Source organism: Hippocampus guttulatus, chromosome 17 (assembly GCF_054856545.1).
Source record: "Hippocampus guttulatus isolate MCC_2025c chromosome 17, RoL_Hgut_1.0, whole genome shotgun sequence".
NCBI classification, from domain to species: domain Eukaryota; kingdom Metazoa; phylum Chordata; class Actinopteri; order Syngnathiformes; family Syngnathidae; genus Hippocampus; species Hippocampus guttulatus.
The window spans coordinates 2394442-2418494 of record NC_141277.1 but is presented as its reverse complement, the minus strand read 5'-3'; the positions used below and the strand labels follow the sequence as shown (position 1 = coordinate 2418494).

At 46.5% G+C, this 24053-nt stretch overlaps 1 protein-coding gene across 16 annotated transcripts; it reads left to right on the top strand.

Moving 5' to 3' along the window:
- The first annotated feature begins 35 nt into the window (after positions 1–35).
- On the top strand, positions 36–24053 carry LOC147191474 (glutamate receptor ionotropic, NMDA 1). 16 transcript variants are annotated; one of them, XM_086134298.1, is made up of 23 exons: positions 38–305; positions 491–842; positions 3465–3599; positions 4354–4530; positions 7613–7675; positions 8486–8583; positions 8850–8971; positions 9975–10149; positions 10343–10487; positions 10792–10878; positions 11199–11347; positions 11646–11772; positions 12266–12430; positions 12580–12698; positions 12997–13109; positions 13527–13675; positions 14050–14207; positions 14807–14968; positions 15260–15369; positions 15714–15859; positions 18758–18784; positions 19414–19524; positions 22165–24053. In XM_086134298.1, the coding sequence occupies exons 1-23, from the start codon at positions 127–129 to the stop codon at positions 22228–22230; spliced, it is 3135 nt and encodes a 1044-aa protein (XP_085990424.1). In that variant the 5' UTR covers positions 38–126; the 3' UTR covers positions 22231–24053. The 16 variants fall into 16 exon arrangements, 14 of the variants coding, with proteins under 14 accessions (XP_085990435.1, XP_085990424.1, XP_085990437.1 ...); XM_086134311.1 differs by having other exon boundaries at positions 39–305; positions 11199–11334; positions 11645–11772; XM_086134296.1 differs by having other exon boundaries at positions 39–305; positions 22162–24053.

Genomic DNA, 24053 nt, shown 5'->3' with positions numbered 1-24053 from the left:
GGGAACCGTACTGTGTGCGCTATATAGGCTACTGTGGTTGCAGTTCTGCTTCAGAATCACTGGCGGCACATCACGCCAACCCGCGCACGGACTAAAAAAATAAATAAAATAAAATATTGGGAGTGCATGGCGAGAGCGCGCAGGAGCACCAAGCGCGCGTGCACAGCTGTCAGGACCAAGGACAGCGACCGTTTAGCCCGGAGCGACCTGCGACGGAACGTCGGCGTGATCGTCCCCCGAGTGGCTCACACGCTTCACGAGGCACTGCAGATCCCGTGGACGAGGACATTTTTCAGCGGAGAAAGGTGCAAGATGTTCCCTCGCCGCTTGCTTCTGAGATGATCGGGCTCAATCCACCGCATTGCCGATAAATTCACCGCTTTGTCAGTGTTCTGTTCTCACTCCTTTTTTTTTGTGTGTGTTTGTTTTTTTTGGCCACCCTCCCTCCATCGCTCCCCGATCACACCACCCACACGCGTCGTGCCTGCAGAGTCGCGCTGCCGTCCAGAAGCTGCTCGAGCCGAGCCGCCTGCACCAAGGAGAGAAGTGCACGGGCAGGGGGCTTCAGTTTGACGGTGCTGCTGGCGCAAACGATGCGGCTCTTTCTGCTGGCGGTGGTCGTCTGGTGCTCGTGCGCGCGGGCCGGCTGCGAACCGAAAATCGTCAACATCGGCGCCGTCCTCAGCCAGAAGAGGTACGAGCAGGTCTTCAAGGATGCCGTCACCCAAGCCAACCAAGTCTATGGACGGGACAAATTTAAACTCACGGCCATCTCCGTCACGCATAAACCGAACGCCATTCAGATGGCCCTGTCCGTATGCGAGGACCTCATCTCCAGTCAGGTATGTCAAAGCGACCTCATTTAGCTTACTGACCGGTTTCTTCGGCTGAACATTATAAAAGTGTGTGGAGAGGTGTTTGCCAGCAAGTCTTTAAATCAAAAGTTAGGTGGGAATCACGACACGTTTCCTGGACTGTGCCGTCCAAGTCTTTTCTCACTCCGTCGCCATGGTTACATCACCATCTCTCGATTGTACGCACTGGATAGACTTCATATAGGGTTGTGCACGCATCCACACATTTCATGTTTGTTTTTTTTGTTTTTATTATCCTGCTTATTCTGATTAGGGTCTTCGGTTAGCTGGGTCCTACCCTATTCCATTTGACTTCTGATGAGAGTGTGGGTACATTTTGGACAAACATTTACATGCAAACATAGTCACACTGAAGGATGTTTTACAGCCGTTAACGAATATACTGGTACATGTTTTTCGAATGTGGGAGGGAAGAACAAAAGAAAAAGCACAGAACAGCCGGAGCCTCGATTTGAACACCCAACCTCTGAATTGTGAGCCAGATGTGCTAATCAGTCATCCACTGTGCTACCATTAAAGCGTTGCGATATGATGAAACATGTGAGTTGGACTCGATTTTGGTCTCTCGTGGAAAAAAAAAAAAATGCAAACAAAGCACTTTTCACAGAAGCACCGTTGGGTTAATTTGGCATGCGTTCAAAATGGAACTCAAACCACAAATCGGTTGATTTTCAGTACGGCATAATGACCTCCCCCCACGCGCAGACGATAGGCTTCGGGTCGGAGGCATATCTCGGATGAAGGGGCTACTGCACGTTTCCAAACACACAGCTGCAGATCTAGTGAAGTGCAATGGAATCCAGTGAGGAGTGAAAATGGCGTTGACTATCGCAGGCCGCCTGACAGGCGGTGCACGCTCTGTATGAAAACTGAAAGTGATAGTTGCACGTGCTATCACATCCAGGGCGGCTCATTCTCACGTACAAGCCATTCGAATATCAACTACTTCACATAGATGCTGCTTTTAAATAAGTATTAAGTACAACAGCATGTCTTCCTGCATTACAAGTGTTTTCAGAATTGGAGCAGCCGACAGATTGAACCAATTAAACACGTTCATAAGTAATGCATAGTAAGTGCAATGCACCTCGGAGAGTTGTTCACCGCTCCAACCATATGCCCGTGTCATACGCAACATTGCTTTAAAAAAAAAAAAACTGACATCGTAACACGTCGAGGCATGGCCTCGCTCTGCCTCCTCCGATATGTATTATTCAGATTCATGTTATAATAATTTTGCATTTAAAACAACGCCCGCAGATTGTGCGCCAGTCGAGAATCAATGAAAGTTTTAATCCTCTGTGTTTGGCTTGCGGGCGATTAGTCTCCGAGAGGGAAAGTCTGTAGCAGATGGAGGAGTAGATGCCTGCGAGCAATCCTTGGATGGTAACTCTCATTTTTGACCCAAACATGCGGGCGGCTCGCGTCCAATAATCCACGGCTACACACACACACACACACGGCAACGTTATTCCTCTTCCGCCACGATTACGGGGAATTTTCTGGAACCCATCCATCCATTTTCTAATCAGTTTATCCTCATGCGGGTCATGGGCATGCTGGAGCCAATCACGGTAGTAGGCGGGGTACACCCTGAACTGGTTGCCAGCCACGAGTAGACCAGGAGACAATGTTGTAATTGATACGTCCCACCACTTGACGCGAAAGAATATCAGAGTGCCGCGTCGGTCCGGTGGGTGGCTCAGCGTCCTAATTTACGAGCGCAGACTCCACCCGCGTTTTGAACATAACGGCCACGATGGCGGTGCCACCACTGGCAGAGGGTTTGAGAGAAAGCAGATCCTCCATCCGGCAGTTAAACTCGTTTCCCACAGCTTGCTTGTTAAAAATACTCGGCACGGCATTTGTTTTTAATGTCACCTGCGTGGAGTGTCTCCTCTCCAACTGTAAATCTCTCCTTGTCCCAGAAATGTGTGCCTGCCTGTTCTTTTGCACAGCGGGGCTCGACGAAACTTGTGAAAATATACTTTTTGTAAAAAAAAATAAATTAAAAACAATTCCCAAAATAACATGCCAGTGTGTGCCTTGTTTGCCGTTTCTGGTCAACCGTGCAAATTTTTGCTATCTGTTATGGCATTGGGGTTTCTTCCTCATCGAATGTGTGTCTTTTGTCTAGCAGTAAATTACAGGCAACGTCTCATTGCACCCATCATGGACATATCGTGTATTTAAAATGTTTCTATGGGGTGCATTTTTCAACTCTTTTGTGTTTTTCCAAGCTGAACTAATTAATTACTACCAATCAAGCTTCCACACATAAAATCAATGAAGCCTCGCTTTAAATACTCCAGAACAAACTCGAAAAATTTGCACCAACCTAGGAAAGTGGATCTTAATTGCAAGTGACTCATGCACCACATGGCTTTAAAAAGAGCGGATAATGGTGAGGATTGATGCCCTCATTAAACAGCCAAACAATTTCCATTTCACATCAATCACCACTGGCTTCTGTGAGGGACATAAACGGATTCATTCAGTTTCAAATGCTGATTCCTGTTCATTTTGAAAATTGGCCCTCCAACTTTTGTTTTGGAGTCTCAATGCAAAGTGTTGTGTCCGTCCGCGCAGGTCTACGCCATCCTGGTGAGTCACCCGCCCCAGTCCAATGACCACCTGACTCCGACACCTGTCTCCTACACCGCAGGCTTCTACCGCATCCCCGTGGTGGGGCTCACCACTCGCATGTCTATTTACTCAGACAAGGTACGCATATGCAAATGAGATCCATGAGACGAAAGAGAACGGACAGAGAGAAACGGAGTCAAGAAAGTCCCCCGGGAGGACTTCGAAAGCTTCCAAGATTAAATGGCCCATCACTGTCCATTAGAGGGCGGATGATTGAGTATGTTCGCGGCATGAAATTGAAAGATCTCCATCAATAATGTCTTTGACCTGAATTAAATTTTTATGAAGCACCAGCCACTGACAATTAACTTATGAAGGGGACACATAAATTTGTCCTCTGACACATCAAGTTTTTTTTTTTTTAAAGCTCAGATCTGCTGATCTATTTATTTATTTTTTTTAAACAGCTCGGCATGCTAGTGGGCTACTTAAATACGTAACCTGGTACCCGCAGGCCCCATGTTGGTCATGCAAGGGGGAATTCAGCCTTTCTTTTGAACACTGTTCTCTTTCTAGAGTATAAAAAGATTTGATTTGAGACGATGAGGTCTGGATTATGACAGACAGCCCAGAGGAAAGAAGTGCCCTCACGTATTAGGCCAGATTATGGACTGAACGGGAGAACGTGACTTAGACCCGTCTAAAGGCCAGAATACGTCACCGTGTGTGGTTAAATTCCACTTCCAACATATACTCATCATGACATTCATGCTGTTCACTCCTTTTTGGGCACTTTCCGACACATAAATGACATGGAAATGCCGCATAAGCGACATCTGTTCCCCGGATTTGATTTTCTATGTAAACCATGACAAAATGTCCTTTGTCCCAGAGTATCCATCTGTCCTTCCTGAGGACCGTGCCCCCCTACTCGCACCAAGCGCACGTGTGGTTTGACCTGATGCGCGAGTTCAACTGGAACCACATCATCCTGATCGTGAGCGATGACCACGAGGGCCGAGCTGCTCAGAAGAGGCTGGAGACGCTCCTGGAGGAGAGAGAAACCAAGGTGAGACGCTCGGTCTCCCGGGCCCCATCCGCCCTCCACTTCTCACCGCCCCGCAGTTTGTATCGAGTCGTCGTTCCCCCCCCCGCCCCCCTCTCTCTGTTACGTGGCCGACATCTCTTTCTCACCATTGTGTAAGCATTCGCTAACATTCGAGAGACATCAGCAGCGTCTAATGTGGTCTACTTTGGACCAAAGTTGTGTTGCTCATCTTCACGTTGCTTTTCACCATAGTCCAAATATGATCCCATGTCGATCAGCATTGGGAGCCAAATAGTGGACTTTGACGTGAGGCTTTGCAAACCATCGCAGACGGAAGTCGGGGACTCTTTTCAGTGGAGGTCACGGGAGGAATCATTTCTCTCGTAGCTTTTTGTATTTATTGCAGCACACTTGGATGATTTGGGTGCTTTTACAGAGTGCCGATGCCCGCGTTTCTGCCCGCCTGTAAGCTGCGGATGCGGGTCGCTGAAACGCTGATCTTCCGTGAGGCAAATCTCAGAAGACCTGCGATGATGCAAAAGGAAGTGAAGAAAAGCATCTTTTTAATCCGTTTAATAAGATGAAATTACCCAAGTGGATCTTTTTTTTTTTTTTTCCTCCTCTCTCTCATTGTGCCTCTCTGGGCCTCTTGGCTGTAATTGTGTATCAGACTGAAGCGAGTCCCGTTTTAGAGGTTTAATTAAATCAGAAGGCGAAGACGCGGCCAACGTGATGCTCTCACTTGAGGCAATTCACAGGAAGGCTGTGAAAGCTGTTGGGATGAGTGACCTGGATCAGCAGTGATTAACACCGGGCTTTTTCAACAGTTTTGCTTTCATCTCACTGGATTGGGCCGCTCGGGAGTTTTAAACGATGCTACTGACATTTAAAATCAGCCTCCCGGAACTCTCATCCTGCATGCAAGAGGCGAAGCGGGTGTCTGAAAAGCCTTTTGATGAGAACCTGTGATGTCATTTTACCACGCGCACATTCTGGATCTGAAAATGAAGCCGCAGGCCTCGGTGAAAATGAGAAAAATACGGAGTACGCTTTTCCAACTCGGTCGATCGGCATATCGCGCTATTGCGGTCTTCAAAAACGGCGAGATTTGCTTCCACACGCGTTTTCAGACCATGTACGCCGCGCCTCCAGAACTACAACAATGTAACGAGTCGTTCGGTCGTGTTGCTGAGCAACGGAGGGGGAATCCCGCGCTGCACTGTGTGTTCAAAAGCAAGGTCGCGGCGGCGGTTAGCCTCCCACGGTTCGTTGTAACGAAAGCATTTTCACTATTTCCTGGCCGTTATCATGAAGTTGACACCGTCAAGATTGTCAGCAAAATTGGCGAATGGAAAATGAACGACGTGAAATTGGGACGTTGAAATGAGAACGTTCTAGGGTGGGGGCGGGGGAGGGAGCGTAATCGGGGAACGCTGAAAAGAGGTTCGAGTGTAGCTTGCGCAACATTGGCGACACCAACGTTGAACGAATCCTTCACATTGTCAGCGCATGTAAACCTATTTGAAAACATATTTCTCTGTGCGCTTTTCCTCAATCGAATCTTATGCTTGATTTTAAACCAGCCCGGCATAAATTGTTTTTATATGATGTGAAATGATATTGAGTTGAACTACCGCCACATCTCGCTATGCTCTAATTAGAAGAGGAATGTTGTGGTTAATCACCTAGTTGAGAAGCACCCATGCAGTAAATTGACACTATTTTTAGCAACGTGGCAAGCCATGAGCGAGGTCATTTAGTCACTGGGGGATCACTCACACCACCAGCAAAGAGGTTCCGGACACGTTGGACTTAGTCAGAGAGCAAAAGTGACTAAAAAGCAACATGAAATATGCATGTCTGAATGTGGGAAGAAAATAGAGCACTCTGGAAAAAAAGAAAAACTCAAAGGGAAGAAGAAGAAAAGAAAAAAAATGACAAACACAATTTCTTTTCATGTGGACTACTGCTGGCGTGTTGCTAAGTGGAGCGGTGTGCTTTGAGAGAAATGCTTCAACACTCAACGATGAGGCAAATGTCATTTCTAAATCATTTATGCTGCTGCATCCCCTGATGGAGAAAAGATTCAATATTTTAGCTCTGACATTTCATTTAATTGTCAGCGAGGTAATTTTATTGGTTTCCAATTGAGTTTTGGACGTTGTTTTTATTTATTTTTATATTTTGTCAAAGTGACCGTGTGTGTGTGTGTGTATATATATATATATATGTATATTTTTTTTCCCCCAAAATCCTGGTCTACGGCCGCATACTAGTCATCAGCACGCGGAACCTCTACCGCGGTCTTTCTCAGGTCAGACCCCCGATGGCCCTCTTGTCGTTTCAGGCCAAGGACGTTGTGCTGTGCTAGCACTTCACACTCTGGGCAAAGTGCAGAGAGGCAGTTATGCAGAATCAGAATGTGACTAATTAGGTGGCTGCACACGTGGAAAGCATTTTGCTGGCGTTTGCGAGATGCGACAACTGCAAGCTCACAACTTGTGCGTGAAAGATTGTGTTGTTCCGCTTATTTAGTCATGCCTTTTTTTTTTTTCTGGTCAGCATCTGGCTGTGAAGGTAGAAATTGGGATTTTTGAAGGAGGTTTATGGACTTCAGTGTCACTTGAACACACCCCGGTTTTGTATTGCCCACTCCTCTTTTTGTGGAAAATGTTTATTGGAGTTTTGGCCTGTTTTTACAATGCATTTATCATGGTTGTCAATTATACAGTAACTTTTTTTTTTTTGAGGGGCAAGCCAAGTGTGAGTTTTGAGTCATGTATGTGGTTGTATGGTATCCAATTTATGAAAGAAGAGCTTAAGTGTAAGTGTGGCTTGCTGGATAAAAGCAACTCAATGAGATTGACAGAATGAATTCAGCAAGGCTGAAACACTCGCTGCTTATTTGTTTGTTGAACTGTAAGTGGGATTGGCACGGCCGCCGTCGCTGAGCAGTCTGGATGTCTTTGCAAGCCTCACAGTGAAAGATCCCAATTCGAAGCACAAGTGGAGATTTGTTGGAATGCTTTGCTGCCCTCCATTTTCAACTGTTTATAATATTTTTCTGTGTCTGCATATTTTCTCTGTGCACATTACTCATCAGAATAAAAAAAGGAACTATGAAAACCTCGACCAACTGTCCTATGACAACAAGCGAGGACCTAAGGTATATTTGCATGGTCAATGCACGCCGCCCACCAACTATCCAAACGTAGCAACTTAGAAAACCGGCCCGAACCAGTCACCAGCCGACCCAGAAATGCCCTCCCACCCACCCACACCCTTGGTAGCACGTGTTTTCTTTAATTTTTAATTTGAGGAATTCCCATGTCGTTGAAATGAAGAATGGTTTTGCTATGACAAATGTTTTCAGCAAGAAAAAAAAAAAAGATCAGCGAGCAGCGCCCTGGCTTTCATCATTTTTATTTTCAAGTTCTAAAAGAAGGAATGCATGTCCTCTGAACTCTCGCACCAAAAGAGTTTGCAAGCCTTTTTTTTTCCTTTGCGGAGGACTGGCAGTGTGGAAGCGACCCGTCTCCCGGATGCTACTTCCTCCTTACTTTTCAGCAGCTATTTTTTTTTTTTTTTTTTTGGTTCTTGTCGAGGCAAACGGTCCCGCTCACCCCCTTTACCCGTTTTTAGTTACTGGTTGCATTGACCTTTTTCTCCCCACCCCCACCTAACACATGCACGTCCTTTTTTTGGAGCCTTGATGATCCTCAGTTTGCATGTAAAATCAAATGCAATAGGGTTCGCCCCCCCCCCCCCCCTTCAAGCTTTGAATTGTTTTTTGTTTTTTTTATATTCAGCCAATTCCCCCACTGGATCGCTTTTTTTAAAAAAAAATTTCAATAAACCTTTGCCTCGAGTTCACGCAATATAATGCGCCAAACTCGAACCAAGCAGGTAAAGAGACATCCTGGTGTCTAAGGGATGGCAAGTAGCCGGCTTGACCTTTCTTCTGCCCCGATCACAGGCAGAGAAAGTCCTCCAGTTCAGCCAGGAGACTAACTTAACGGCCCTGCTGCTCGAGGCCAAAGAACTGGAGGCCCGAGTCATCATCCTTTCCGCCAGGTGAGACGATTTTAGCTTTTTCTTTTCATTGGAGTGGAGCTCCGTGCTTCGGTCCTCCAGAGCCCCTATTTGGCCCGTTTTGGATGTCTCCCTCCTCCAACACACTCGATTCAAATGAGCAGCTCATCGGCGAGCTTTGCACAAGCCTGATATCGATCCCGAGTACTGGGAGCTGAATACAAATGCGCATTTTGCGTCAAACGTTTTTTTTCATTCGTGCATTCAGCCGTTGTACATTCTCACTGATGCGCTTCATGTCACGGCAGCGAGGAAGACGCCGCCGCGGTGTACAAGGCCGCCCGCTTCCTCAACATGACGGGCTCGGGCTACGTGTGGCTGGTGGGCGAGCGGGAGATGTCGGGTAAAGCGCTGAGTGAGGCGCCAGACGGTACGTTCGCCGTTGAGCGGAGGCCTGTGGCAAACGCACAAGTTAAGCCGCCCGTCGGCCGTAACTCAAAAGGACGCTCGCAACAAAACGCGGCGATTGGCGAGATGAACCGTTGACGTGTCGCCCGTACATGATGTCACCAATGTGAACCAATGTGTGTCGTGTGATGGATCAGCGTTTAAACGTTTAAGCAGCCAATGTTTAAAGGTTTAAACGCGTTGTGTTCAGTGCTCCTTATTTTCCTTCAGTTGGATTGTGCGTTTCCTGGCTATTCATTGTGCTATTCTGCCATGTTAATGTCCCGATTTCTAATGAACGATTAAGGAAGAGTTTTGCAACTGGTAGAATGGTAAGCTACAACAGCCTTTCTTGTTCTCATTGCTTCCGTTTTTTTTTTTTTTTTAAATCAATTATTATACTCACAACATCGTAACACTTTGTGGTCACCAACTTTGTGTCTCTCCTCCCTCCCAGTCACCTCCCACAACAGAAGCCCTTCTCAAAGCATTTCTCCACTTTTTTCTTTGTGTGTGTGTGTGTGTGTGTGCGCGCGCGCCATCATTGTCTCCACTTCCACTGCGGCTTCTTGTCGAAGTCGGTTGGACCTGGTTGCAATCGGAAAACTTAGCTGAAGTTGGATTATGATTGTTTTGTTTTTTTTGTGTGTTTTTTTTCTAACACAAGGCTTGATTCCCTACGTTTGAAGTAACGGGAAAAGAATAAATGAAATCCAACTTCAAGGGACTCTTTAAACATGCTGTGAAAGGTCATCAGTAGCAAAAAATAAATAAATTAAAACCCCCAACCAATATTGTTCTTTATGTTGCCCTGCCTGATGCCGGCGGGGCAATTAGATGCTTGTACTGATGTGCCACCTTTATTCAGGATGTCTAAACTAGAGACCCTATAAGTTTTTGCCCACTTAAAGCATTGCAAAAGGATCCTTGGGGGCAGCTCTTTTTTCAGGCCGGTGATTGTGCGTTTGTCGTTGGATCGGTCACAGGTTTGATCGGCCTGCAGCTCATCAACGGCAAGAACGAGTCTGCTCATATCAATGACGCGGTGGCGGTTGTGGCCCAATCCGTCCAAGAGCTCTTTGAGAAGGAAAATATCACTGAGCCACCAAGAGGATGCGTGGGCAACACCAACATCTGGAAAACGGGACCTCTATTCAAAAGGTAGATTATTATTATTATTATACAGTACTGTCATACTATACTGCTGCTTCCAGAAAACGAACAATTTGATTGGTTCGTCGTGGCCACGTGATCAGAACAAGTCTCTGACAGCGGCTTATGTTGAGGGGAGGGACAGCCGCGTCCCGATTTTCCCCACACGGCTTTTATATTTCTTCCGGTTTACTTGCCACAGGGTGCTCATGTCATCGAAATACCCGGAGGGGCTCACAGGACGTGTGGAGTTCAATGACGACGGAGACAGGAAGTATGCCCACTACAGCATTCTCAACTACCAGAAGAGTCGACTCATTCAAGTGGGCGTTTATAATGGGACGCAGGTAAATTGACAGCCGCCACAAACATGCACGAGGATTCATTTTAAGAAGATTGGGAGCTGTCTTTTCTACAGTGCTGTGTATAGGACAATATTAATCAATCGCTTGTGTCTACCGGAGTGGTCACAACAGCAGACGATGTGCTGTGGTGCCGCACCCACTAGTCATTGGCTGAGAAAATGAATAATAACAGGACGGCTGTGGATTGATCAAAAATGATCGGATGCTTACTCCCGACGTTAAGGTCTTCTCATCAGCACCCACCCATGAAACTGGAACTGTGTCTGTGTGTATGGTCTCCCCGCAGGTGGTCATGAACAATCAGCGTAAGATTATCTGGCCCGGCGGGGAGACGGAAAAACCGCAGGGCTTCCAGATGTCGACTCGATTGAAGGTAAGGCGGTTTTCACAATCGACACGCTGACGTGCCGTTCACGTCCGCGCATATCGAGCATGAGGCGTAACTTCTGTCCCCCCCCCCCCCCCCCGTGAGACGGCGCGCGGCGAGATTATGAAGCCGCTCCACCACCGTAAGGGCGTCAGCAACACATGAGACATTTCTTTTCCAAAAAGCTTCACACGACTCTTTTGTCTGTGCGTATGTTCTTGCAGCCGTTTCTGGGACATCCATTTTCCGTCGCTGTTCGCCGGTCCCGCAAGATTGGAAACCGCTGAACCAATGTGATCAACAGATTTCTGTCCTATTTGTTATAGATAGTGACAATACACCAGGAGCCATTTGTTTATGTGAAACCCACTATGCCGGACGGAACGTGCAAGGAGGAAATGACATTAAATGGAGTCTTAATTAAAAAGGTTATCTGCACTGGGCCCAATGAGACCATCCCAGGTAACACATCAGGGACGTTTATGTCAACGTGCTTTTAACGCACATACGCCTACTGGAGATGCATACATATATATGCAGTAGGTATCTATATATGTATGCATGTAGCCGAGTGTGCCATTGAGAGCGTGTGATGATTGGGCTACTGTAGGTGTGTGTCATGTGCTCAGAGTGACTGCGCGCAAGCATGAAGTCCGCATAAGGAGAGGGTGATGCATTTGTCCAGTCAACGTGCGCCGGATAAGGACTTCACCTGACGAAAAGATCCCCCGCGGTGGATTTTAACTTGCAACCTTTTCTGGTTTGGTTACAGGACGCCCAATCGTGCCGCAGTGTTGTTATGGATTCTGCATTGATCTGCTGATCAAGCTGGCTATGACCATGAACTTTACCTACGAGGTTCATCTGGTGGCTGATGGGAAATTCGGAACGCAGGAGCGGGTTGGTGTCACTTGACCTCCCGAAAGGACTTTTTTTATTTATTTTTTTCGTCATTCAGTGCACAAACGTTGCACGCTACTTGCCATATTTTTCTCTGTAAATTTTGGAACCGGTCATTTCATTGTTGGCCACTAAATATGAGCTCGTTTGTTAAGTTTGAAACGGTATAAATTGAAAAGAACAAAACAAAAAGTATGACGGTGCAGCCCAAAAATTTTTTTTAAATGGATTGAATGCTATCCTCTTTAATCCTGCTTTTCGCACCGACAGAAAGTGACGGCTCTCACTTCAGTTTGTTTTAAATCTTTGGCCGTGACTATTGATGCATATTGTGAGATGATCATTTCTCAACATTTTGCTTTTCCACTTGTCCCTTGCATGCAAATAAATCCTGACCATTTATGGCACGACTGCTTCTGCAAGCTAAGAGTTTTTCTGGACTTAAATCGCGTTAGTTGACAGTGTCCCGATAATCATGTTGATGGGGCTCCAGGTGAACAACAGTAACAAGAAAGAGTGGAATGGCATGATGGGAGAGCTCCTGGGGGGCCTGGCTGACATGATTGTTGCCCCGCTGACGATAAACAACGAACGAGCCCAGTACATTGAGTTCTCCAAACCCTTCAAATATCAAGGTCTCACGATTCTCGTGAAAAAGGTCAGTTGCAGAGACATTTATTTTTTTTTGGACCACTCCCAGGTTGGGAGCTCGAACGTAAATGCAATTGCTTGCCGTACTTGAATTATGATGTCTTCCTCAAGACGTCGGCTGCGTATCATCAACAAGTTGCGATGTGTGTTTTTCAGGAAATCCCTCGCAGTACACTGGACTCGTTCATGCAGCCGTTTCAAAGTACTCTGTGGCTGCTGGTGGGTCTTTCGGTACATGTGGTGGCGGTGATGCTTTACCTACTAGACCGGTTCAGGTACACGGGGAACCTGCGTGGGAGGGGGGGGAGGGGTTGCACTCCTAATCCCGAGCAATCTTCCACTCAGTTTGGATGAGAAGACAGACAGAGGAGAAGATTGACTCCAACCATCCCACCGCTACGTCTCCGTGCTTCCTTCTTTGTCCGTTTTTTTTCCCTTCTGTTTGTCTTTCTGGCTTTGCTCGCTCACGTTGAGTTCCTTCCCTTGCCCTCAGGCCGCCACGGTTTTCTCAGGCATGTTGTCCGCAAGGGCCGTCTGCATCTCACGCAACCCAAACGTTGTTTTTTCCTGCAGCCCCTTTGGAAGATTTAAAGTCAACAGTGAAGAAGAAGAGGAAGATGCCCTCACCTTGTCATCTGCCATGTGGTTCTCCTGGGGAGTGCTTCTGAACTCTGGAATTGGAGAAGGTGACATGACACACCGAAACTATTTGGTTGAATGTGGTAGCTGATATTGTGATTTAAAAAAATATTATTTTTTTGGGGGGGGGGGGCGGCGAACAGTAGCTCACAAGTCCTAGATGTCAAGCTATTAAAAAGCATATTCTCTTTCTTTGCTCTTTGTGCAATTTGACATGCTCCAGATGCGGCGCCTCTCTTTTGAAGACGACATCGTAATGGATTACAAAAAAAAAGAAAAAAGCTTTTGATACTGTCTTGTAATGATTTCATTCCTTTTGTCTTTCTACATATTCACTGGATTTAGTGTCTTCTATTTGTTGTCCTTTTTTTTTTTTTTTGCCAGCTGTGCCTCGGTCGTACACAGCATCGCCACTTTGGTCTCCTATTTCAACAATGACAAGAGTTTTTATATTTGACCCGCAGGTGCACCTCGCAGCTTTTCAGCGAGAATTCTTGGTATGGTGTGGGCTGGCTTTGCCATGATCATTGTGGCTTCCTATACTGCCAACTTGGCTGCTTTCCTGGTGCTGGACCGGCCTGAGGAGCGCATCACCGGCATCAATGACCCAAGGGTACGTAATTCAAACTCAAAGATAGAAGCATTGACGAAATATTTTTTTGAAAAACGGTAGGAAATGGCTTTGGTTGATTCAGATTTTCTTGACAAATTTCCCACTTTTCTTTTTTTTTTTTTTTTGAAAGATCGGCAAATTTTAGTTTCATAAAAAAATGAATTGGGCTTTCTTAGGCGTCGTGGAATTGCTACAATGGAGAAGAAGAATTAAAAAAAAATTTTTTACAGCAAAAAGAGAGCACACAAACAACACCGTGTTGACTTGCAAATAAACGCCGATGCCAAAGTCATTTTTTTGCACAAGTGAAACAGTCGGGATCTCTGGCTGCGGTTGTTGTCGCTCCGTGACCTGCTGCCGAATCTTCTCTTCAGCTCAGAAACCCATCTGACAAGTTCATCTACGCCACGGTGAAGCAGAGCTCCGTGGACATCTACTTCCGGCGGCAGGTGGAGCTTAGCACCATGTACCGCCACATGGAAAAGCACAACTATGAGAGTGCCGCCGAGGCCATCCAGGCAGTGCGTGACAAGTGAGTCTCAGCCAGGCCGCGCTGACCGGAGCGTGTCGTCTGGCTGCTCAACCTGTCAAGCGCAAAGTCAATGCTGCCCGGGTCACGTCAGGGGATTGGGGGGTGGCCGCGGCGCGGGGCTGACGGGGGAGGGAAACATGGACCCGTGGTGGATCAGATGGAGGCCGTAGGACTTACTCCAGTCATCTGTCTGATCCGGGCCCATGGCTCAGCAGAGAGCGGCTGGGTGGGCGCGGACCGAACAACCGCGCGGGCACCAGCGAGAGGCGGAGCTAACACTGAGCGAAGGAGCACCTTTTTTCAGATTGTACCCAGACGAACATCTTTGTGATGGGGAAGGCGCCCATACCCATCTGGAATTGGATTACATTTGGGCCGTAGGCAACGGTACTGATTACCGGTAAAGGCTGAATGGCACGCAAGATGTGGTGCACGAGAGAGAGAGAGAGAGAGAGAGGGGGGCCGCCGAGCGTCAATGTGTATGTAGATCATTGTACTGTTGCACCGTAACCCCTCCTTCCACTCCTCCTCCTCCTCCTTGGCCCTCCTTCCACCTTCCTCCTTCCTCCTCCTGCCCCCCCCCCCCCCCTCCCCAACAGCAAGCTGCATGCTTTCATCTGGGACTCTGCGGTGCTGGAGTTTGAAGCCTCGCAGAAGTGCGACCTGGTGACCACGGGAGAGCTGTTTTTCCGTTCGGGCTTTGGCATAGGCATGCGCAAGGACAGCCCCTGGAAACAGAATGTGTCCCTGGCCATTCTCAGGTCTGTCCCAGCCGAAGGTGCATTATTCGTCGGATTTTGATTTTTGTCTGTTTCTTACCCCTATGATTTGGCATTGGCCGTTTTTAGCCATCGCCTGATGTCACATCTCTCTATTTAGCTCCCCTTCCAGCCTTCACTGTCTGTCTGTCTGTCTGTCATTCGCTGTCTGTGACTGGTCTCGGTGTCCGTCTCACAAGTTGCGATCAGGGTAGAAGCGACTGTGGCACCTCCGTATTTGCGCGGTGCTTTAACTTTGTCACCTCTCTCCCCACCACTTCTGACCCCTTGCAGTTCTCATGAGAACGGCTTCATGGAAGACCTAGATAAAACCTGGGTGAGATACCAGGAGTGTGACTCGAGGAGCAATGCCCCAGCCACACTCACCTTTGAAAACATGGCAGGTATGGTCCTTAGGAGGGTGTAGGGAAAAAAAGCGTTAAAAGTGATTGGACAAAAACTGCAGTGGTAAGTTACTGTAGCCCTTTTTTGTCCAATACCTTTACCCCAAATCTTTTTCTTAGTGTTGTCGTGGGTCGCGCGTACAGTCTCTCGTACTGTGGCTTGGTGGTCGTAAACGATGGCAACGTGTGGTTTTCAGTCGTCGGTGGGAGCCGATTGAAAAGAGGCGTGGCCACCACTGAGCATGACTCGCTGTGCTGCGCACAGCGTCCGTGCCCGGTGGCAGAAGCGTGCGTTTTGAAGATGGACAGCTCAGTCTTTTTGCCCTCCTGCTCCCTCTGTACAGGAGTCTTCATGCTTGTGGCTGGTGGCATAGCAGCAGGGATCTTCCTCATCTTCATCGAAATAGCCTATAAGCGCCATAAAGACGCCCGCAGGAAGCAGATGCAGCTCGCCTTTGCGGCCGTTAACGTTTGGAGGAAGAACCTGCAGGTAGGAACGATTCCCTTTGTCCGAAACGGGGTGAAGGAGAGGCCACAATTCTCGTAGGGGTCAATGTGTGATGATGAGAAAGTAAATATGTGGAAACCTCATACACAAAAATATTCAACTCTAAATCCCGCCCAGAGCCAGCGACTCTACCTGCAACAGTTCATCTAAAATACAAGTCGTGTGTAACTCGGTACCTGCCTATCCGCATCATCATTCACTTTCCAGATAATTGCACAACAGTCTTTATGACCCTTTAACAGACTGGGCATCTTAATTAAAATAGTCTATTTTCGCTTGCGTGCGGTAATTTGTTTCAAGTCAGATAATGCAAACATTAAAAAAAACTAAAATAAAATACAATTTCCAGTCAGTAAAAGCAATCACAGTTAGTTTGTCGTGCAATTCCATGATGTCATCATTGATTCTTCACTTTCCTGGCACAATCGGAGAGCTTGAAGATGTTGCTGGTGGCCCAGGCAAGCAGCAGACAATAATGAAAGCGAACTCGAGAGACTTTAAGATAAACATCGTAAAATGTTGACAATCGCTGGTATTAGAATGCGATTTTTAAAACCTCTTGAAAGGGCCGCCCATTTTCCCTTCATTCATGGTTTCGCTCCCCGAGCGCAGGGTCGGCTAGTCCAGGGAAACTCCTTGTAACTTTGACTCTGTGACGTGAGCCTTGCACAATATCTGTACACTGTACGATCCTGAACTCACTGAAAAAGGTACAGTAGAAGATCCCAAGTGCCTTTCAGCAAGCCACACGTCTTCCTAAAAGTGTCTGCCATCTTGCTAACGACTGTTGTTGTGAGTGTCCTGACGTGAACGTGACGTTATGTTTATGTGCACAGCGGACGATTGCATGCTGGGTAGAATGTGGGCCGGGGTGGGAGGGTGTGTGTGTGTGTGTGTGTGTTGGGGGGGGGGGGGTTGCATCACGGAGAAAGGAGAGGGGGCTAGATCCACGTCGACGACGATCACATCGATTTTTCTGCGAGACTAAACAAAGATGCCTGGAGCGCGCTCATCGTTGCTCGTGAAGCATCAGCAGCGCCTCGGAGCTAAAGATACGCACCATCTTCACTGCGCCATCAACCGCTATAATGAGAGCTCGTGCGAGGGAGTGATGAGGGTGCTGATCCAATATGTCCTGTGCCAGACGTTATTCGTACTGTTTGGGTGCGCTGATATGGTTAGCTCATTTTGACAGATGCAAAATGACAACTTGGGTATGTTGGACACGAAACCATCATGAGGGAAAATCATTGCAGTGTATGTGCGCCCCTCCTCCCTCAGTGCAGCGACCATGAAGTCCCGGAATCCCATTGCGGGCAATTTTTTGCTGGGGACTGTTTGGATGTGCAATCATACGTCAAAAGTTGTTCGTGATGCCTCGCATCTCGTCCCGATATGACACCAAGCTGCATTCACATGAACGGGGAATTGGAAATCTCAGAAAATGTGCACTTGGAGCTCATCAAAATAGTTTCATGTCGATTCAATGACCTTTTACTCTCTGAAAGCCGTCTTGGTCACGATATGCCGCCAATGCATAAATTATTTTTGACTGACCTTTCATCGCACCCTATGCAGGGTCACCGTAAAGTCTGGATACGGCTATATATTTAAACATTTTGCTTTCCACTGGAATGGTTATTTTCATTCTTTGTTGTCATCGTGATGCTCAGCCCAGCAATCACGAACTCGCTAGAAATGAGCCTTTCAAACATTTCCCCTTCAAATGTTAGTCGGAAGTGCACCGTCCGAACCAACCCGTCGTTTTAAAAGAAGCGATTCAAAAACCTGTCATGTGATCTGAGTTGATGATGATGATGATGATGATGATGCTCCACTTTCTCTGGAGAAACAACCATCTCCCAGTCTGGTAACAAAACATGTCAGAAATTGGGTTCAAAAAAGTCACTCGGGAATTGATTTGTCTTCCTTCCGTCCCGAGGGAGGACACGTTTTGTGGCGGTTGGTGTTTCCCCACACGTCGATGTTAAACTAACAAAAGCTGTCATCTTCCAACAGGAGAGTCATGTTATTCTTAATTAAAATGCACGCCACGCAGTGCGCCAATCACTCCTTCTGCCAGCTTTCATCACGCCAACCTTGCCCGCCACCGCCCGCTCGCCACCTGATCGCATGTCGTCAGGCGGCCGAGAGGAACGCGCCGGAGGGCGCAAACGTACCCTTAAAATAAGTGTGGACACGTGACCCGCTGAAAAGGAGGCACTGCGGGGCCAGTGCTGCCTGATTCGGAATTTGTCATGCTGTTTTGTTTTTGTCTTTTTTTCTGCTCCGTTTTGCCATTTTCTTCTTCTTTTTCCATCCGACCACGAAATGTCCCGGCGTGATGAAATTCACCCCACACTGCCCTCCCGCTTCCCTAAAGCCCCCCCCCCCCCACCCTCACTCCCTCTACTTTTGACCTCTCACTCATTCTTTACTTTAGTCATGCAATGCTTTCTTTTCAGTATGAAGTGTGAAAAGTATTTTCCTTTCACGCATTAAGCTGACTTCTACGGTGTATCATTTGCATCTGGAGTCTGCTTTTCAAATATTTCGTCCCATTTCATTCCCTGACGTGTGGGGTGAATTTCCATTATACCCTCTGCGGTATAATGACTTTAAGTGGGCTTCAGTTATAATTGCAGTTGTATCCCTCTTCCATATGCATTTCAGCGGCTCCCCGCTAACCAATTGCAGCTTGACGTTTTTTGATATCTGCCTGGCTTTGAATGTGGATGTTTGCTTTGCTAGTGGCTTTTATTTCTTCGGGCATTTTCCCTTTTTCCCGATCCTTTTGGCTTATGCATAAGGATATGTCTACGTAATGACAATCAAGTGGATGGACATTTATTTTATTTTTCTTTTCTTCCCCCTATGCAGCCATCTTCCTCTCTAGAGACTCAGGATGTAAGAATACCTTAATGAGTTCTTACATGCACACCCACACCAAAATTGTTGAGCTGAGAGTAGCGGCGGGGCACTCTGGCGGTGACGGATACGCAGTTTTGTTTTTTTCTGTCGAAAGTTCTGGAATAGGATGCATGTGGAAATGTTGGCAAAATCAAGTTGAACTCATTTGGCGTATCGTCGCGCTCTTTCTAGTCTTAATGGGCGGCGTTGTTGTTGACGAAAGGCAGTCGGAACCGTAAAGAGTGCGCTCGGGCACCACTTGGTAATATTTGGGATAGTTGAATGAGTGAAACATGCTCTCACACCCACTGACATCTTGACAATCCCATCAGTCATTCGAATGCATTTCTAGGAGCCCGACGATTGGACTACCGCGACATCTTTGCCGTGCCTGTGTGACAGCTTGCATCAAATTTATGAGTGCCCTCATATCATACGGTTAAACCCACTCTCACGCCCTAAACACTCTCTATCTCCCTCTTTGCTCATTTTTACTTCCATCTAAGTCAAGCACGCCACTTGACATCAGTGATTGGAATGGCTGGGAATGGGAGAGCCAAGTGAAAGCGAGGCGATCTCCCCCAGGCATAGAGCATGAATAATCTTTCTACATATATTTATTTTAGGATAGAAAAAGTGGTAGAGCAGAGCCCGACCCCAAAAAGAAAGCCTCTTTTAGGTCCATCAGTACCACCCTGGCCTCCAGCATCAAGAGACGTAGGTCCTCCAAAGACACGGTAAGGAGACCAAGAAGCGACACCCTCCCTTGTTTCTTCCTCCCTCTCTATTTTCTTCTCCTCTGTCCGCTCTGCCCACATCTCCATTACCCGATCATGAGGGCGAACCATCCTCCACTCATCCACATCCACGGGGCTCAACTGTCTCTACCACGTGTCTGTCAGTTCAGCATTCCAGCCACCATCAAGCATCTATAGCGCCTCCACAGGCTGGAGGGCTTCAGTGCAAGTCAGGTCAGGCCGTGAGCGAGACTTAACGAGAGGCGAACCGGCGCTTTCGATCAGAAGCGGGAATCTTTGTCCACAAGTAGGAGGGTGATTTCAAAATAAAATATATCAAGAATTGTTTTTATTTTATTTTATTTTTTTAAAAGCTGCCAGTGGTGCTTTGTCTTGGGCTGCTGGTTTGGTTGTGGAATCTGCCAAATGTTTGGTCCTTGGACATGTTGCGATGCGTGTCGTGTAAATCGGTTGTCTTGTGTGTGTGTGTGTGTGTGTTTTAAGTGTTTGTGATTTGTGAGTCATTTTTGCGGCTTTATATTTTGTGTATTCACCTTTTCTTTGCACTGGTCCTGCACTTGGTCTGTTTTGTTCTTTTTTTGTCAAAAGCATGCCCTGCTGTCCTTTTTCTTTTTTTTTTTTTTTTTAATCTAATTTTATTTCCAAGGTGGTTATTTGACAGCCAGGCCTGCTGAGAAGAAAACTAACAAGGTTTCAAACTGATCCAGGTGTCTATTTCAGGATTACTTGTGGATTTATTTGTATTGATATGCAAATCAATTCTTTCTTTTCTTTTTCATATTTTGCTGTCATGATTATTGTTTCTTTTTCGGTGTCCTTCTCGTGAACTGTCAGTGATCTTTTCAGGGTATTTGCAGGTAGTGAAGACTTCTTTTTGTTTTTTTTGGGGGGGGGGCGGAGGGGTTATGTAGACTTTTACACTCCTTGAATCTTTTGTTGTCGGACATTGAGAGTATTAGTTTCAGTGTCGGTGTCTAAGCGCCACCCGTCGCATATAGCACACGAATGCAAAAGTGATGATCTTTTTGTGTGTACGCGCGGCCCTTTGTTGAATCTCGTCTCTCACTTTCTCTTGTGTTCAGTGTCATTTTTATTGTCCTTATTTTCAACAAAATTACCTTTACTCTCCCTTCCTGAGGTTCGGCGGTAGAGTTGAAGAGAAGAAGAAAGGGATTCTTTCTGCTTTATTTTTCATTTCGGTTTGGGGGGCCCACGTGGAAAAGCTCAAAGTAAAACAGCATTTAGTGATCACACACAAGATGGAACTGAAATATTTGCCATCCTCAGTCTTTGACCTTTATTTTTGATTTTATATCAATGTTCTTTTTTTACCTGAATGGATATCAATGGACTTTAGTGTCAGTGTCCCTCACCCACATGCCACACTGCTCCTCTCTCCCTCTACAAGCATGCCAACTGTCGTAGATGTAGTGGCAGTAGAAAACGGTGTCGTAGCCTCTAGTTGTGCCGTGTGGTGAGCAGCTCCATCGTAGCTCTTTTCATGTGGTCCATTTTAAACGATCGGGTTGCCTGTGCTGTCTCGAATGCGCCGCTGCTCCACTTGACCCCGCACGAGGTCGCCGTTAGCGAGCCGATGAAGGAGTTGTAAGTCACGAGCGGGAACTTGAAGGTCATGCTAATGAGGAGCATCCGTTCTTGAAGATAAGACTTGCATCTTTGGTGTGGACGTCGCTCTCGGAAGGACGACTGTATTGGGGCTTCACTAAAAACAAAAAAAAAAGTACTCGGCATGCTGCGATGATATTGGTCTGGAAATTTCGACCTTGACCTCATCAAATATTGGCTTTTTAAAAAAATATATTTTTGTTTTTAGTGTCGCCCTAATCCTCATTCATATTTCTGTATTTGGCTCCCAAGTTTGAACAAAACCATTCGGAAATTCAAGAGCACTATGTATAAAAGAACATAATGCTGACAAGTCAAATGTTGTTTTCCAGAATCATTTACTTATGATTAGATTGTTCAATCAGGCTTGCCAATCGGGGGGGATTGGGGGGTAGTCAACGCTGAAAAATGCGACCTGCGGTTATCGGACCACATTCTCAAGGCAAAAATCAATCAAGCAAAATGGCCGTTACCATAGCAACTAGGAACCTGCATGTCAACCAAGTCTCTCTGCCCCTCTCTATAATTTACTTCACTCTGCTTGAGATGAAGTGTACAGAGAGACCGCGGTGGCTCAGCCACAACAGCGCTTTGAAATCAAGCCAAAATGCAGCTTTTTCTCTTCTTGGGCTGCGAAAATGAGACAAGACGGAGGTACAAAAAACTGCACGGAGAAGAGTGAGCCCTTCGAGTTAAAGAAAAATCATCCTTTTGAAGGAAAGACATGATTTAAAGGTGCTGTTGTCTCGGCTCAGGCAGAGCATCTGCTCCCAATGACCCGCCTCAAGCAAGACATCGAGAACCAAACTAATCAGCCTGAGAGGGGTTACAATCCCTCTCTTCTGCAGTATTTGAATGCTTTTAGAACTAAATGTGGTGACTATGAGACCACAACTCCACAAGAAGCTTTTTTAAACTTTTTTTTTTTTTAACAAGAAATAACGCCCTTGTCTGTTCTCTCTTCCTCCCATTTTCTCTCCATCTCTGCAGCAGTACCCACCAACTGACATCACGGGACAACTCAATTTGTCCGACCCCTCCGTCAGCACCGTGGTGTAGGGAGCATGACCCCCCCTTGCCCGTCCCCCCCCCCCGCCCCCCCCAGCTGAAGGAAAGAGGAAACAAGAACAGGAAGGTGACGTGAGGAGATTGGTCTCGCGCGTCCTTTCCCCGCCAACCGATGGAGCTTGTGGAGGAGCTGAAGACGTGGCTCAAAACCCTCAACTTGCACCTTTTTGAACAGTCAGGATTACCTGACCTTTCCAGGTAGATGTTTGTGGGCTCCCCGAGCATGCACGGAGCCATCCGAATCACATTTACGATTTTTCCATATGTATACTATTACTTCGATACGTCGTCTTTTCTGTCATTTAGCCGACTTAGTTACTGACTTAAACCTTTTGCCGTTGATTCCAATTTTCTTAATCTGCCTCATCGCTTTCTGCCGTGCCGTTTAAGTCACAATGAATAAGCCACTTTTAATACCAGTACTGTAACATATCACTTCCAAGTAGAGCCTATTAAACACTGTAATAGTTCATTGAGGGCGGGGTGGGGGGGGGGGGGGGGTTGTTTTTGGGCACAATCCTGCAATATTTACTGTAAGCTTCTTTTGAGGAATTGTCTATGTGACCTTAGACAAAATAGTTTTGTGTTATTTAAGTCATTGGGAAGCACTACTAATGAGCCTAATGATCAGTACGGTATCTGATTAATCACTAGAGCATGTGTGTGTGTGTGTGTATGATCTACTATTGAATGCTGCTGGCCATGTAATACTCATGTCAACAGTTATCGTTGAGATTCTTTGGAAACGGCATCTGTCCCTCTACTTTTCCACTCAAAGGCCAAATGCGTGTTGTCCGATGATATGACGACATTTCTTAAACTACAAATCACTGGAGCTTTTTAACACTTTCGAGAAGAAGAAAGCATTTATTTTGTCGCCTGAGGAAACTGCCAAGTGCTATTTTTTACGCTGGAAGCCATGTCACGTTTGGGGCTGCCCTCTGTCTTCCTCTCTCCTGCCGCAGTCTCTCTCTTTTCCGGTCTCGAAAGGGTTGCATCAAAAGGTCGAGTTTTTCAGCCAACCAGCACTCAATCTTTGGTGGAAAAAAACCTTCCTCGAGGCACAGGTTGTCGCCGGGGAATTTTTTTTCCACCAAGGAGCCTGAGTGAATTTGAAGCGTTGCGAAGCTTACGAGCAAGCGTTGGTTGGATGCAAAAACGGGCCTTTTCCCAAGTTTCTGGAGCTGAGAAACGACTGCCTTCCCGGTGTTGAGCACCACATAGCACTTTACGCTGAGAGGGCGTTTCCAAACTGTAAAAAAAAATTTTTTTTTTAAATCGCTCTGACATCAAATCAAAACGGATGTTTCTTAATTATTATCGTCATCATCGTTGTCGTTATTTTGCACTGTTAGACACGAGCGAAATCGATTTGACTTCAAATGATGTTGAAACATTTTGCACAGTCACATGGTGCCAAACATGCCGTGTTCCTTTGAACAATTTGCTCTGGCCTGCGTGCTGACATGCTATTACCGCTGCCATTTCTGTTTTGTTTTGTTTTTTCCTCTAGACTTGCATTGTTATTGTGGAAGCACTTCGATCAAAGGAAATAGAATTAATAGTTTGTTTTCGAGTGCATAAGGATTTGGGGAAACTAGTGCGTGCTTGTGTTATGCGCGCTGCTGAGAATGTCTTTTACTTATTTAGTCTCATACACACGTGCACACGGACACACACTCACGCACGCACGCATTGTACTTTACGGGCATGCACACGGGCTTAGTATACAGCGGGATCGCTTTGAATTCTTAAATCATTGAAACATTTTGTTAACAAGACTGTAAATAAAATTGTACTTGCAAGTCCCCAAA

Bases quoted from the DNA above. Each gene is read 5' to 3' on its own strand.
- LOC147191474 (XM_086134296.1), top strand. From the start codon at position 127: ATGGCGAGAGCGCGCAGGAGCACCAAGCGCGCGTGCACAGCTGTCAGG. The intron at 10,488-10,791 runs GTAAATTGACAG...GTCTCCCCGCAG, and splicing joins GCGTTTATAATGGGACGCAG to GTGGTCATGAACAATCAGCG. The intron at 10,879-11,198 runs GTAAGGCGGTTT...TATTTGTTATAG, and splicing joins AGATGTCGACTCGATTGAAG to ATAGTGACAATACACCAGGA.